The following is a 14,434-nucleotide window of genomic DNA, read 5'->3' on the forward strand; positions in this document are numbered from 1 at the left end:
AAATGTGCAGACAGCAAATCTCAGAGTAAAATCTGTAACGGGCAAGTAAATAACCTCTCTTCCTCAGAGGGACTCCTGCAGTCACTGCAAATAATCTAAGAGTATGGAAAATCTGAAGATGGGCACATTGTGTCTCTAAATGAACCAAGACTGAAGGAGAGCTATGGCAAATGCAGCTTTTTGATAGGCACAGGAGCACTTAGCAAACGTGTAAGTGGTTTCAAATGTCCACTTCACATATAAAAAATACAAAGGTATGATGCAGAGTGTAGTTGTGTGAGGTTTAACTGAAGGAGCTATTAAAGAAGCAGCAGATGAACCCTATTCATGACTTTGTAACATTCCTCTCATCTACTGTGAGAGCCTGAGGTATCTGTTAACCTGCCTGAACTCTTCATCACCAGATACAAGATCTTCAGGGATTGCTCTTTAGGGCTCTTCCCTAACATACAGAAGGTGAAATGCAGGCAGGATACAAAATAAGTATCTGTAAAGGAAAGCAAGAGATTTAAGGAGAAAAGCAAGGCACATTGACTTTCCTAAAATAGCTGAATGTTGGATGTCACCTTGGAGAAGGACTTCAGAAATACTACATGGGCTACCCTTGCCTTTATGGAAAACAAGAACAAAAGGAGAATCAGTATGAGAGCTCAAATCCCTTTTTTCCTTCCAGCTAAATGCATGCTACCTTCACAGACAAGGATGGTAGTGAACTCCCAAAAGATAATGCAAGGCCTAAAATCCATTGTATGTGTGCAAAAGTAAATAGAAAGATGCAAGACTTTAAAATCCTGTCTTCCAGGTAATCACAGCTAATAATTACAGAAAAAACTTTTTTTGGTGATAAAGGTCAATTTGCATTAACTGTGGCAGCCTACACGGTGCAACAATGGCACCTCAGTACAACTGGACTATGAGCACCTATCAAACTTGCAAAGGCACCACTTCCCCCAGCAAAAAGACTTCTTTGGGCCTGCTTCAGGTTTCAGAACTTGGCAGAAAGCTGCACAAGGAGAGCACACACCTTGAGGCTGTGCCTCACCAAGCCTTCAAGCCCGGCTTTCTGTGGAGGCAATAGGGTGCTACTGGAGTAACTGAGAATTTGCACCTTGAGTGATTTCCTTGACAAAACAGCACACTGAATTTAGGAAGTAAATATTTGGAAGATGCTATTGCCTGTTTCTGGCTCAGGGCTCAATTATCAGAAAGATAAGGTATTTAGATGCAATGTGCTTTTCCCCTCATAAAAAAGTAATAAAATAAAAGTAAATATAATAAAGGTATTTTATTTATTTATGAAGGAAGTCCATCAGAAAATTTAGAAAAACCAAAAACAACATTCTGGGAAATAGGAAAAGTCACATTTATACCAGGTTATTAAATACATTATTGTTTCAAGGGGAAAAAAACCCAGCAGATCAGAGGAAAAAATCTCAGGATAGAAGTTGAAAAAGAAAGGATAAATTAATACCAAGAATTCATCAAGAGTATTAAAAGATGATTTAAATTGGATGTGAAACAGGCTTTTGTGACAGACCTAAAAAGTGAAAGGAGAATGCTCAAAGTTAACTTCTGGATGTTCCCGGAGTCTAATGGAAGGAACAATTAATTTCTGTGCAAACTCTATGCAGGGGATGGGAACATATCCCATAGAGATGCTATATTACAAAAAGAGAATTAAAAATCCCCAGCCACTGTCATTGTACTAACATAATCACTGTTTCAATGCACATTTAGTTCAATCAACAAAACAATTTTTTCTTCTTAAGAATTATTTGAACATTTGCCTTAAGAAAAAAATATGTTTATTTGCATTATTAATGAAAACACAGAAATATTATCTCATCACTTAATATCATAATTACTGTACTTCACTTAAATGCTGTCAAGTAAAAGCTGTATTTTCTGAAAACATACATTAAGAGACAGACTTCAGCTTCTTCTATTCTTGTAATGATGAAAACTCTCAAAACACCTCACAAATTTGCATTCTGTAGAAAATATAACTAAATTATCTAAGGTAACCAGCAGCAGAAAAGCATGTTATGACATTATGCCATTAACCCCATATGATATTTAAGACATAAACAACACAGGGCTGTAAATCTTAACAAAATCATGTCTGATCTTTTTATATAAAATTTTAACATTTTTGAAGACAAAACCCAGACAACTAGGACATTCTTTTTGTACATCACTCTGAAATACTCTGGCAAAGCACTAACAGTTCTGTTCACTACGCTATGATAAATGGCAATATGGACTCCTTTTTCCCACAGAAAGGTGTATTGGTTTGTGTGGCAAAGTTGTGGTAGTGAGGGAGCCTGCAGAGGTGGAGTTTGCTACATGGAAAAATACTTCCCTGGTCACAGCTGGGAGTCCAGCTGGCTCCCTTAGCCATTTCTAGGGTTGAGTATGTGAGTCAGGTACTCCCCAAACCTTAAGTCAGCAGTGTGGGAGCAGTTGTCTCACAGCAGTGGAAAGATTGTGCCAGTCTGTTGTTCAAACCTGAACTCTACAGCCTGCCTGCCTCCCTCACTCTGCAGAGTCTGGGACAGTAGATTTCCCTTCACCAAGCACAGTGGCTAAACATCAACTGTGGGGGACATACACACACACACATTCAACAGCAGCTCTATGATCACACAACCCATTTTTCAGATGTGTGTACCGCTTCTGTAGTAAGTTGGAGGTTTATGTTGAAGTTTGTCTCAACAAAAATCCTTCAAGGCAGATAAAGAGCTCAGATAGATCAGTATTTTTCTGTAATACAAAGCTTTTCGTAGAAGACTGATTCAAATTTGTTGGGGTTTGAGATGTTCAAAAGGTATTACCCCAGAGCTGACTGCAAGTCTGTATGGAGCTGTGTTCTGATCTCAGAGTTGCCTCCCCTGCTGAGGGCCATGGCTCCTCCAGAGGCCAACCACGGAGGCATCTGACCCAGCAAAACATAAAATAATTCACTTCTATGGCCTCTGGGATTTTGTAATAAATATTTTCTCCAGATTCAAGACAAAATGGCTTACAATCATCCACTCTAGCTTTCTCTTCTCCGATGGGGAAGGTGTTTGGACATACTAACATTTTCCAGCTTGAACTAGCATCTGAATTACAATTTTCCAGTAGGTGGATTGAGAAGAATTTACATTGCCTCTTGTGCCTTTACATATAACCATACTTGCAATACTGTCCTCCTGTTATGAAACAATTTAACAGCTGTACTTTGTCAATTACTCCTACTAAACAAAATGACAGCTCTACATAATGATGAGGAGCAAAATAGAAAGACAAAAATAATTATAAGTGCATGAGATAAGTGGTTCAGCTGTGGAAAATAAACGTTCATTTGTTATAGTCAGCTATTTGTCTTATGCACAAACCTTTTAAGATTTCAGGTCTGTGATTATTTTGCCATGTAATATTAAGTTTACAACTATAAATTACATTCTTATTAAAAAAGAGGTGAATCATCAACTTCTGAATACTTTATACAGACCAACATAAGATGCACATGAACCAAATTTGAGCTTAGCCAAAGTAATCTGTACCACTGTCCCCAAATAAATATACAGACAAACCTCTGGGTAGCAGAATTATCATGCTTCTTGAATGCAACAGTTTTAATTGGATAGCTACATTTTTAAAGAGGTTTAAAAGGCTTTGTATATTTCTGTTTCCTAGTTTTCTTCATTTAAGCAGTTTGTGTTTAAAAAAATGACTAAAGGTACCAAACAGTTACAGAAACATTGCCTTTTTCATTTCTTCATTCTTTTCAACTTATTTTCCCTGAAAGTTCAATAAATGTAGATTTATTCAGCACATATCAGCTGGCCAGCTACCACCTTCATCAAAAACTCCTTTGTGCCACATTGTCCTACATGATCAGAATAACATGGCTTACAAAATGAATTCATTACGTGGTACTATGGCAAAAATGTAAAAGAAATACACACTGAAATGAACAAATACTTTTCTGAAACATATCAAATATGAAAATTTAATGCCATCATCAGAATTTTCTGATGCATATCTGAGCACTATAAGGTGTACACATATCTTGTATTTATTTCTGTACTAATTTGCTATGACAAATACTTATACATCTTAATATATGTTTGGATATGCTTAAAAGCTCAGGAGCAAATTTAAACTGAGAATTACATGCCAAGTCAATCTGCTATTAAGCAAATTAATATTAATTACAGTTATTATTTTAAAAACAAATTAGACTTCCCTGCCCAGGTTCTGTTTCAAAAAAGTGAAACACAATGAAAATAAATACTCAGGAAAAAGCCAAAGTGATTTTAGCTATTTTACTTTAAAACACTAGAGAAGTATCCCAATAAGTGCAAACAAGAATTTAAACTCATAAATATTAAATGCTTTAAAACTTATTTCCACTACTGCATTCTTTCCTTATATCCTTACTACAGATTTTATATCATTACTTCCAAAGAACACATTCACATGCCTCCAGGGGGAAAAGAAAAATGAAAAAAAAGATACCATCTTGCTACACTGAAGAAACTGAATTGAATGTACTTTACTAATTTCTACTCTATCATCTAACAATACTCCCACATTAGGATTTTACAGAAGAAAACGGCAGATGAGGCTGCCCAGAAAAAGGAGAGCCTCATCATAACTGCATACAGAGAGTATCACTCTAAGCAATTTCACTACTTAGTAAAAAAAGTAAGCCAGCTTGTAAGGGAAGTACAATAATCAGATTAAATTTCTTTTACATTTCAACAGGGCACATATCTTCTCTTTCTAGCAACCATTCAAAAAATGATTCCTCCAAATTTTGGCCAAAGCAGAGCATCACAGTGTTACGATCTCAAAGGATTTGAACAGCAAATGCTCCACGTGCCCACTAAGTCTGTATTCAGCAAGCTGGGCTCATCCTGAGCACTTTATTTCCCAGGCTTCACCCTCTAGCTCTTACTACAGAAGCTGAACAGTAACCAAAGAACCAGAAGATAAAAACCCCAAACTAACCCTCTCATAATGGCTCTCTCATCTCCAGAAAAACTTGTGTATTATTTAGAAGAAAATGCTGTAAAATGAGAGTACCCATAAGCATGCACATCCTGCTTAAACAGGTCAGTATGCAGACATAAATTGCTCCAGAATCCAGAGACTTCATATAAAAAATTACAGAGCATGGAAATTTTGAAATCATAGTTTCCTATACAGTGTCTTCTCCCAAAATAAACAGATTGAAGTTACATTTGGTGTCAACTGATCTTCAAAGTAGTCTGCAAATTTGGAATTATTTTATGTTAACATCACATCACATGATTTGCTCGAGACTTCCGTATTTCTATGTGTACATCCTCACACATGAACTGACAAGATGCACAAACAGGATAACTGAGAGTTGACAGCCCAGAAAACTCCAATATTCTTGATGCATCTGGCATGAAAGACTATGGCTACCAAACAGTGACTAGTAATTTACAAAGTGGCAAAAATCTAATCCTGTAAACCATGGCAGTAAAGAGGTCTCTCCATGAACTAACCGAAACCTGAATTACAATCTGTAGAACAGCAAAGACAAAGATTCAGAAGTTGCAGATATTGCCTTCCTGCTTCCATTCCCTCGCTAGGAAAAGTGTATCTCCTTGCTAAAAAGTAAGGGCGCGGTAGCACGAGCTGAGAAAAGGGCAAAGTGTTGTACAGGCCAAAATGGAAAGACTGCCCTCCTAAAACAACATTTAGCTAGGTTGAAGTCATGTTACAATTAGTTAGTAAAAAAAAAAAAAAGCTATCCTGAAATACCTAATGCTTATCTCTTCACAGTCAGATCTAAAGAAAAACATACTTTTGAAATGTATGTTGATGAATGCTGATGTTCAAAATATCCTAATGAAATTAATGGACCTGCAAGTGTTCAGCACCTTTGAAACCACCTACTTACACCTCTTTCCAAGACCTTGTCAATCAAATGCAGCGCAGGAAGGGTTATAAACCGACCAAAGTCCAAATTTAAATTTCAAGAGAATTAAAGACAACTAATCCTGTGATAAAAAGGAGCTTGTCCATCAAAAGCTACAGCATGAAGCACTAGGGTCAAGTCTAGACACAAACTTGAATATACCTCTGAACTATGTGATAAAAAACACCCATGTTCTAGCTTTTGGTGCTAATTCAATACCTTTTAAAGGCACTCAATTAATTTAAAACATAAGAAAAAAAAATGAGACATGTTTGGTAAAGTGATTAGTTCAGACTCCAAGAGCAGACAAAAGACAGAGTAGAGAGAAGAGTCTGGAGACTGAGGTATAAAATTACAGATAAGTACCAAATACACTCAGCAATTTCTTAGCAGAGAACGTAGTAAGGATTTTAAACAGATGACATTTGCATTTGCAGTAGTCAGACTGACAGAACAGATGTGCTAAAACCCATTAAAAAAAGCCCAAATCTGAAAGCCTTGTCAAGGTTTGTTAGGGACACGATTTGCACGTCTGCAAAATGAGTTCAACAATGTCTCTCTCTGAGAAAAAGAAGTGCATTTTGAGAAAGAAAATGAAACACATTCACATTGTAAAAAAGTGAGGGAGTTGATATAGTCTACTTCATAATTACTTGCATTTTGAAAGTGAGTAGAAAAAGGTATATAAAAATAGTAAATGGTTATTTTAAAATTACTGTTTTCACGGGCCTCCAATTCTACTTTCAGTAAATGTCAGGGAAGTAGGGAGCCTTGCTGAAGCCATCTGTCCCAAAAGGACTGTGTAACACCTTCTCTCAATTTGGACAATATCTCAAGTTTCCTAGGACATTAGGCAGTTGTCTGTAATGCTGGGCAATTAGGTCTTCAGTTTGCACTTGAGTGAATTTCCTTCCAAGTTTGTGATTTATTTTCCACTACACACATTTACTACTTTAGGTCCTTTGCTGCCTTCTTCCAACCACAGTAATTATGTATCTACCTATGCTGAAAAATCAAGGCTTGATTACAGAAAAAAGTAATGAAGGCTCAGAGAGGCTTTTGAGTAGGTTTGATTTTAATGGAAAAGGGAGAACCAGTGAAAAGAAACCCCAGAAGTTTCTGCCTGACAAAGCTGTGGCTTCTCTGCTGGCAGACCAAGTTTGCTGGCCTTCTGATGATATTAGAAAGCTTCAATGTTTCCAGTCTGAGTTACCAGACAGTCTCAAATGAACAGCAGCAGCCACCAACAATTAATGTCATGCTCCTATCTCAGGACACAAACAAAAACAAACTGGGAGGTAAACCCAGCTTTACCTCAGAATTACTCTGTTCTCCAAAACAGAAAGGCATAGTCTTTCAGTCTAGCTCTAAATTTCCCTACTTTTCTATTTCTCTAGATTTTGGGTTTACAAGTCTCTTATCAAGCAGCAGTAATAGGAGACATAAATATAAATTTTGATGAACAATCACTTCACGAACCAAAAAGGTGAAGAGAATATAGTCTGGGCAACAAAAGCAAATTTGGAAAACACATTATCAGTCTAAGGACTTTTTAATGGGTATATATTCACATTGCTGATTATTCAAGCAATTACAAAATATGACATTCAGATCTCAGGTTTCTTTAACTCAAATACATTCCAATTGTTTGCTTTTACCACCAAAAGTAAATTTCAGGGGATTAAGTTTCAGAACTTCAAGATAATTAAAGCTGTCTTGCTCTTTTTGTGACTACAAACATCACCTTTCAGAAATATAATCTTTGCTGAATCTTGAAAGTTGAGATCACTTGAAAAACAACTCACATTTTGATATAATGACACAAAAAAGAAGACTTTCTGATAAAAGACTAAATTTGTCTCTGGATTAAATTCACTTAGCAGCAATTTCTAGAAGTTCTCTATTTAGTTGCAAACTCATGCAGGAATCAGTCTTGTGAATAGTGCCTGCAGACTACTCTATTAGTCCCCAGAGACCACAGACCAGGGCACTAGTCCTTACTTAGTCCCTATAGACTGTGCACACCCTCTACATTAATCAATACATCCTCACTTCATGCTGTTGCTCTCTAGAACAGTTTAAAAATAAATTCCCAGGAAATATATCTATACATCTCTATCTATATATTAGATTTCCAGATATATGCAGATCGGTGGATCAACTGCTCAACAGTATTGTCCTGAATAGTCAAACTCACTGAAATTTCAGTGCAAAAAAGTGCAAAATATGATAGAGGAATTCCTAAAAAAGAAGTATAAAAGAAGCCTTCTGTATTTCAGTTTTTCACAGTCTAATGGATATGCCTTTCTTGCTTTATATTCTATGCATTTTGCTATTGATCTTCATAGTAAACCAAAAATGTTGGCACAAGGTTGGGGAGAGTGGCTCAGAAATACAATGAGTTGCATATCAAAAGCCAGCACTAGAACATCAATACTAATTTTTAAAATTCATTTCTATTACTCATGCCTGCAGAGAGACCTCAAAAAGAAGAAAAATGTGACATTTCTAACTTCACAGACACAGAGTGTCAAGAATGCTCAATTCTTTTTAAAAAGAGAGTTTCAATATAGAGAATACTCTGTCTAGAGTACTCTTGGAGAACTCCGACTTCTCTATAACGTATTCTGTGCTCAGCAGGCTATAAATAAATCCCCACTCTGAAGAAGATACCTCTGCAGTCACTCATGGCTCTCCAGAGGAAGGAAAAGCATCTTTTTCCTTCTTGGGGAAAAAAAGCTCCAGAATGTTTTGTTGGCCTGATTGACAAAAAGATTCAGAAATCAATTGGTATATCTTTGGGGTTCCAAAAAAAAAAATTATGACATAGCTGTTTCTTTTCTTTTTTCCTTTCATTTTTACTTGCTGGACTAAATTTTATGTGTTTAGATATTTGAATGCAAGTTATTAAACACTTAACTGATGACCATTAGCATTCTTTGATGCATGGCTTTACTTCTTCACCTGGTCACCCTATATAATTATTGCTTTAATAAAACTTTTTGTAAAGTTATTATTAGAGCAGATGTCACATTCTAGAGACAAATGTGACATTTGGAATCTACTGATAAGTCCTTGTACATTTTTTGTAGGAAGCTTCTAGATAATTTTATGGCCCCAGCAATACAGAAAGGAGATCTAGGGTGTTCTACTTTTGGCTTTTTTTACCTTTTTGATAAATGGGAGATAGAAAAAATCCCTTTTGGCTATTAAAGTAGTTTAAACACATTTATTTTTAGCTATTCTGGCTCTAGCCTCTGGACTTGTCTGCAGCCATGTTAAGTTCTGGTAAATTTTGTGCTGAGATCTTTATAGGAATATCTACATGAGAATGTAATAGCTGGCTGCTGTCATGAGAGTAAAGTCTACAAACAAAGACTCTATGCTCTTAAGTGCAAAGAAAAAAACCTTTAATTTTACAGATGAGCACATGTTCAAATATCCAAAACATTTTCTCTACCTTGCACAGCTTCTTTATCCTGCTGCCACATGGTACAAAGATTTTTCCATCTTAGTATCTGGAGATTATTTTCTAGCAGGAACTACTAGATAGTTTGGTATTTTCTTAATAAGCAGGATAAATAAAGTTTATTATTCTTTAAAATCAAGACATCAAACCGGTTTTCTTCCTTGTTAAGTTCACTACAAAAAAGCCCTGGAAAAAGACATATGACATACATTACTGTATGCTCAGTGACCAGCTGTTTTAAATTTGGGTGTTAAGTAATTCACTCTTTGCTCTGTGCAAGAGCTGAATGATTTAATAAATCCCCATATGCCCCAACATGTGCCAGCTATACTGGGTTATCAAAAATCCAGCTGCTGTTATGATAATAGCTTCCAATGCTAAAACTACTGAAGAGAATAATGAATCAACTTCAAGTCAACTAAGACATAAACTGACACAGTTCCACTTAAGATACGTGGGAATACAATACATCTGTTAATTAAAAACTAACACTGATCCATAGTCACATGAAATTTAGTGCCAAGAATTCATGGGCATTGTTTGTGGTGGAAAATTAATGCAAATCAACCTGTATGAAGACAAGCAGCCCCATTTCCATCAGTTGTCCTAGATGCATAGGAATGTCCTATAAATTACACATTCAGTTTGCAAAACAGATTCTATTGTGTCACAGTTGGCTTTCTTTTTTACATATTGTAATTCCCATGCAGCTATTAGATGACATGTTTTACATAGCTAGACTTCTCAATTTTTCAATTATCACAAAAAACTGATTATGAAAGTTTGATTGGTTTGATGTACCAGCATTTTAATGCAAAATAAGAGTCAAAGGTACAATGTCACTGCCTTAAGTCATTGAACAAGCACACAAACAAAGGAAGCAGAAAGAGAGAAAGTAGCCAAACAAGGTGTCAGAAATTATTCTCCAGACACATGTTTTTTTTTGACAATCAGTGCAGAAATACCCATCAAAATATGTCATTATTAACTTTTTAAAAGCTAAGAAAATACTTCATTGGATATGAAATTATTATTTGTAGTTACAAAAGCTTTGCAGGTAGATGCAACTTTCATCTTGGTGTCAGCATAAGCAAATACATTAATGACACATTCTTTCAGTTCTCACAATTAGCTCTGTTGTTAAGGGAAATAGTTTTGAAATTAATCTAAAACACATCAGTCCCCTAAGCAAGATTAGAGTGTTACTATATTGATGCAAATTTACATAAGCTATAGGACATAAAATACTTATTAGAACAAACAAACACAAAACCAAGCCCTTTACATTTGCTGGAGCTGGATCATCTCCTGTACACAAAGTGTGCAATGCTCAAAAGCCAAGCCACATTAAAGACAACTTCAGTAACTCCAACTTCAAGCAATCTATATATAGTAGTTTATGTATAAAAAAATCATTTGAGAATGCATTTTTTGAAAAAGATTAGGAATATATTGACAAATTAAAAGCATGTCATGCAGAGATTTAAGATGCTTATAAAAGCTCGAGCATAGGGGCCAACCACATCAAGGGGCTTACAGAAAACTCAGAGACTTTGAAAGCTTAAAGGACCTAATTTTTTTCATACCTTAATTATGAAGTTGCAAATAATTGTGTTTTCAGCCACATGTTCTTGACATTGCAACAAACCCAACACTGTCATTTTCTCAATTATTAGTAGACTTACTTTTCTTTAAGGAAATCCACTACTTGTTTGAAGTCTGCCACACAGTATTCTCTCTTCATATCCATGAGCACACTGTCAGAGGCTGACTGGACTGGTATGTGCAGAAAAGCATACACTCTTGGATGATTGAGAATCTTGGCCATTTCCTAAGAGTTATTAAAAGAAAAAGAAGCTTTAAAGCATTATGAATATAATACAGAAAACTCAGATTAATATATGGGGTAAGTATCAGCAGTAATACTTCTAAAATCCAAACAATACTAAATTGCCCCAGCCCAGTTTGAAACAGTAGGGACAGGTGAAAATATCTGAAAGCAATTTTTTTTAGGAGAAAATAAGAAAGCTATGAAATCAAATTTCCTTTGAGGTAACGATCACAAAGGGATCACATTCCCTATGTAGTATTGATTACACAATTAAAAGAAAATTTTAGAGGCAAAGTATTATGAAAATTGGTGATTTCAGACAGTGACTGTTTTCAGAAGATGGTAAGGGTTAGTTGCTTTCTTGTTGGAATGAAGTAACTTCTTAGATACCAACATGAGAATATCTGTAATTGGAGCATCCCTAAAGTCAGCCAGTTGCTAATTAAGGCACACCTCACTTGCAAACATGCTCCAATACTGGTCTGAAATGTTGCCTGTGTTACTTCAGAGAAAAGGACTGAAATTAAACGTGCTTGGCTATAATATGAAGAAAATTAATCAGGGGGCAGCTTAGAACTGCTTGGAAAGAGACACAGGACGTGATACATTTTGTACAAATGCAAAAGGTCGGGGGAAAAGAAAAGTAAAGGTAAGAGCAAAATGCAAAACCAAACCTCCTAATGAAAGCCAAACCAGCCTCCCAACAGAGGCTTGGCAAGGAGAAGGAATGTGAGACAGAGAATAGAATACAGTGGTCCGGTTTCTCTCCTTTTTATTATTTAACCAATTAAGGACATACAGTCAAGCAACAAAGTTTAAGTATTTTTTTAAAGTTGAAACCAACCAGCATTGAGACTGTGTGCAATATGGTACCATACTGCTTGTTAATCTTTGTCCTGCAACAAGTAAGTGAACGTGGACAAAGAACCATATTCCATGAACAACCAGGTTTTCACATACGGTTTTTGATTTTCCCTTTCTCCCTGAGCTGTGGGCATACAGGAAATGGCCTGGGACTGAGCACTGCTCTTCTGCCAGTGCTTTCTGTGTGCTCCAGTCAGGCTCACTCAGGCCATTTCTGCTGTTTTCTCTGATGGCACAGATACTCTGGCTGACAACACATACTGCTGCCATATTTACTTTTTAAGCTGCAACTATTTACAAATTCTTCCAGACCATTAATCAGCAATATTAGTCACGCATCTAGATTTTCTCTCTGTATTCCTGAAAGGCTGCCCTCGATTGTTCAAAGAGAAGGCAGACATCCTCCTGCCTTTTCATTTGCAGGAGCTCAGCTTTTAAAAGCACTGATTTTTAGAACAAGAAAAAAAATGCCGTCAATACTCACTTTTCATCTGACAAACAGATGTGTACAAAATCCAAAACTCTATCAAATCACTTCTGGAAGCAGTTTTGAAAGTTTCTGTCTAAGATCCTATTACATAAATGTCTCAGAGAAGTGGTTACATTATTCAAGGCAACAGCTACTCCATCTCAGGTATGTAAACTCAATTTGATACACAGAATTGCACACAATTTGATACACAGAAAGGCTGTGTGCAGTGAACCTGGCTCTCAGTGGAAGCTGGAGGTAGCTGGTTTCATGAAAAAAGAGTGAAGAAAAGGCCACCATGCATCCACACAGATTTTGTGTCCAATTCAAATGGAACTATACTTATCTGTGCCCTTAATAATTGTAGATGTTCAGCTAGAACATATTTTCAAAAATGAAATTGTACAGAACAAGTACCTAAAGTGGGAAACCTTCTTTTTTCAAGCTTTAGAAAATCTTGTGAATGTAATTTATATGAAGCATCCTTGTAGTCATCTGTGACTTTTCTGTTTATCAGTAATCAAATATGTTTCTAAAATAGGGAAAATATGAGCTGAAAATTAAGCTATGGACCACAAGTCTATTATTCTGCTTATCTCCTAGTTCCAAGTACTTTATTCAGTTTTCAAAAACAGATTTATGATATAAGGAACCAGTGAAAGTCATGTTTCACAACGTGCTTCTAAATCGGCCAAGTTCTTAAAAATAACTTGCCCTACAACACAGGAAAAAAAAATTCTTTGCCATTCCTCTCAAACTTTGCATCTTCTGAATAACAGACTCTTTAATATGAGATCAGTTTGTGAATTCTTTTTGAGAGTAATAAATCATTTATTAGAAATTCTAGATATGGAAGTGTTATTTTATTCCAGCTTTTGTAAGGCTGAGAATCATCTGATAGAACAAAAACCCAAACAGATTCACTGTGTCTGTTTGTTTGTGACAGAAATATCAGATTTTAAAAAACCCTACCTTGTTTTACCACAAAGTTTTGATTTTTAAAGTCACAAAGGTGGAAATTCTCTAGTTATATGAAAATGTTGGTTTTATTTCTCATATTCACCTTAAACAATGAAAATGTTATGAAGTGTGAAGAATCAAAACCAAATTCTAGAACCTCAATAGGGTTTTCCTACTCAGAGGATTCAAAAGAACCAAAGCATCCAACCAAGCCCAAGCCACTAGCTGCTGGTCTGACAGTAACATGCAGAATCCTGCTGGTCTCATTGATCTCTTTCAGGGATCTCTTTTGACTGCACTTCCTGTAAGAGGAACCAAACCAATGGTGTCCACCAGCCAGTGTTAAACAAGACTAATCAGAATTGCTTCTTCCAGTTATCCCCCATGTAAAAGAAAGAAAACGCATGTTTTCTGCAATCACTGTTGTCAGTAACTTTCAAGATTAAGAACACAATGTTGTCATTTAAAGTAATTTCCCTTGGTTCTGTACGAATGGGATGCAAAATGCCTGGCATTAATTAACTGAACATTTCAACTATCCCTACAGATCCCTGCATACAGTAAAAGCTACAGCTGTAAGCTCAAAAACATTATTGACTATTCCACGGCACCATTTTGGTTCAGAAAGATACTCCATATCAAAAGAACTGGCATTCTTTAGAGAGTAAATAGCTTGCCATGTGTATCAGAAATTCGCATGCAATACACACATGGTCTGTCTGGGAACACTAACACAGCCTAGCTGCTGTGGTCATGGGTTTCAGGGATCTTCTGGACAGTCAAAGCTCCTCCTGGAGATGAGGAGGTTGCAAACAGTTCTTTATACTGTGAACTCCTTTCTTAACTTGCTTTCTGTATCTAAAGCTACACAAAATGCACTGCATGTGCTTTGAATCAAAG

The 14,434-nt window shown here is 36.1% G+C and overlaps 1 protein-coding gene across 3 annotated transcripts in view; it reads right to left on the bottom strand.

Annotated features, from left to right (window-relative positions):
- CDKAL1 (CDK5 regulatory subunit associated protein 1 like 1) overlaps window positions 1-14,434 on the bottom strand; it is a 380,944-nt gene that overhangs the window by 120,618 nt on the left and 245,892 nt on the right. For all 3 annotated transcript variants that reach the window (XM_030944157.1, XM_030944158.1, XM_030944156.1), the window contains exon 11: window positions 11,096-11,241. In XM_030944157.1, coding sequence (XP_030800017.1) covers window positions 11,096-11,241 — 146 coding nt within the window. The remainder of the gene's footprint in view (window positions 1-11,095; window positions 11,242-14,434) is intronic.

Source organism: Camarhynchus parvulus, chromosome 2, assembly GCF_901933205.1.
Source record: "Camarhynchus parvulus chromosome 2, STF_HiC, whole genome shotgun sequence".
In the NCBI taxonomy this organism is placed as follows: Eukaryota; Metazoa; Chordata; class Aves; order Passeriformes; family Thraupidae; genus Camarhynchus; species Camarhynchus parvulus.